The sequence below is a fragment of the Aphanomyces invadans genome (assembly GCF_000520115.1).
Source record: "Aphanomyces invadans strain NJM9701 unplaced genomic scaffold supercont1.1, whole genome shotgun sequence".
In the NCBI taxonomy this organism is placed as follows: Eukaryota; Oomycota; class Saprolegniomycetes; order Saprolegniales; family Verrucalvaceae; genus Aphanomyces; species Aphanomyces invadans.
In genome coordinates this window covers 2,481,294-2,482,393 of record NW_008580146.1, presented here as the reverse complement: position 1 = coordinate 2,482,393, position 1,100 = coordinate 2,481,294, and the positions used below count along the sequence as shown (strand labels likewise).

Sequence of the window (1,100 nt, the reverse complement as noted above, 5' to 3'; positions counted from 1 at the left end):
ACACTTGATCTGAGTATACTCCTGCATGACGTTCCGCCATCTCCTGGAGTCGGAGAAGATAGCGATCTATGCTGTTCTACTGCATCACAGCACGAACGGTAAATTTCGTTACGGCGACTTAAAGCAGCAAGCTAGCCTCTACAACGTTGCCGAGCGAACTATCCAGCGTGTGTGGGCACAAGGGCAAGCAAATCAGAAGCGTGGAGAATGCGATTACGAACGTACCCGCGGTGTCGTTGGACAACGTGTTTTACACGTTGCAGTCTGTCATGGAGTGCAACTTGGAGACTGGTGGAAGCAACAAGTACAAGCTGCAGCACATTGACAAAGAAGCCAAGCATCGACGCGGTGAGCTGGAAGAGTCGTTGGCATTTTCTGCTGACACGTACCTTGCTGCTCGGCTTGTCGACCTTTGACATTGTGATCCAAGGATAATTTTGACCAATACAACTGTTTGAGTTTCAATTTTAACCAATAATGTGAAATCACGACAATCAAAACACCGGAAATAGGAAATATGAATCACGACAATTGAAGTCGGACAGAGGTAGTACTACACCATTGCCCGTTCAATGTGGCGAAACCAGCAATCAATGTGGTTTCGAAGTTTTAATTACTTCGAACGTCGAAGTACACCTGGAATCTATTCATTCAAAGTGGTTTAATCTGCAATCAATGTGGCCAACCTGTAAGTTCTAATACGATCGAACATGTATGATTTTTTGCTCTTGGTGGGCTCTCCAAACCCACGCGACACAATTACCCACACACAGTGAAAAGATGCCAACAGAAGGCGAGAAAACCGTGTCTTGCATCCCAAGACGTTCAGGTACATGTTCGTGTTGCAACGGGGACGACAGGTCCACGGACATGGGCGGTGCACATAATGTGTGTGTACTACCACACATTATGTGGATTCGAACGGCTGACAACGAGATCACTAGGGCTGCATGACGAGCCCATTCTACGGATGCGGGATTTCATGTCGAATGTAGACCAGCCCGACGATGCCCGTGTCGGCGTGGCACAGGCGCTGATCATGTTGGGCGACCACCAAGCTTTGTTCGATCTATTGCATCATGACGGCGCTCGGCCGGAGC

The 1,100-nt window shown here is 48.5% G+C and overlaps 1 protein-coding gene across 1 annotated transcript; it reads left to right on the top strand.

Annotated features, from left to right (window-relative positions):
* Positions 1-25: 25 nt before the first annotated feature.
* On the top strand, positions 26-416 carry H310_00745 (hypothetical protein; the record flags this gene model as incomplete). The annotated part of the gene is made up of 2 exons (XM_008863629.1): positions 26-98; positions 136-416. The coding sequence occupies 2 exons, from the start codon at positions 26-28 to the stop codon at positions 414-416; spliced, it is 354 nt and encodes a 117-aa protein (XP_008861851.1).
* Positions 417-1,100: the final 684 nt, after the last annotated feature.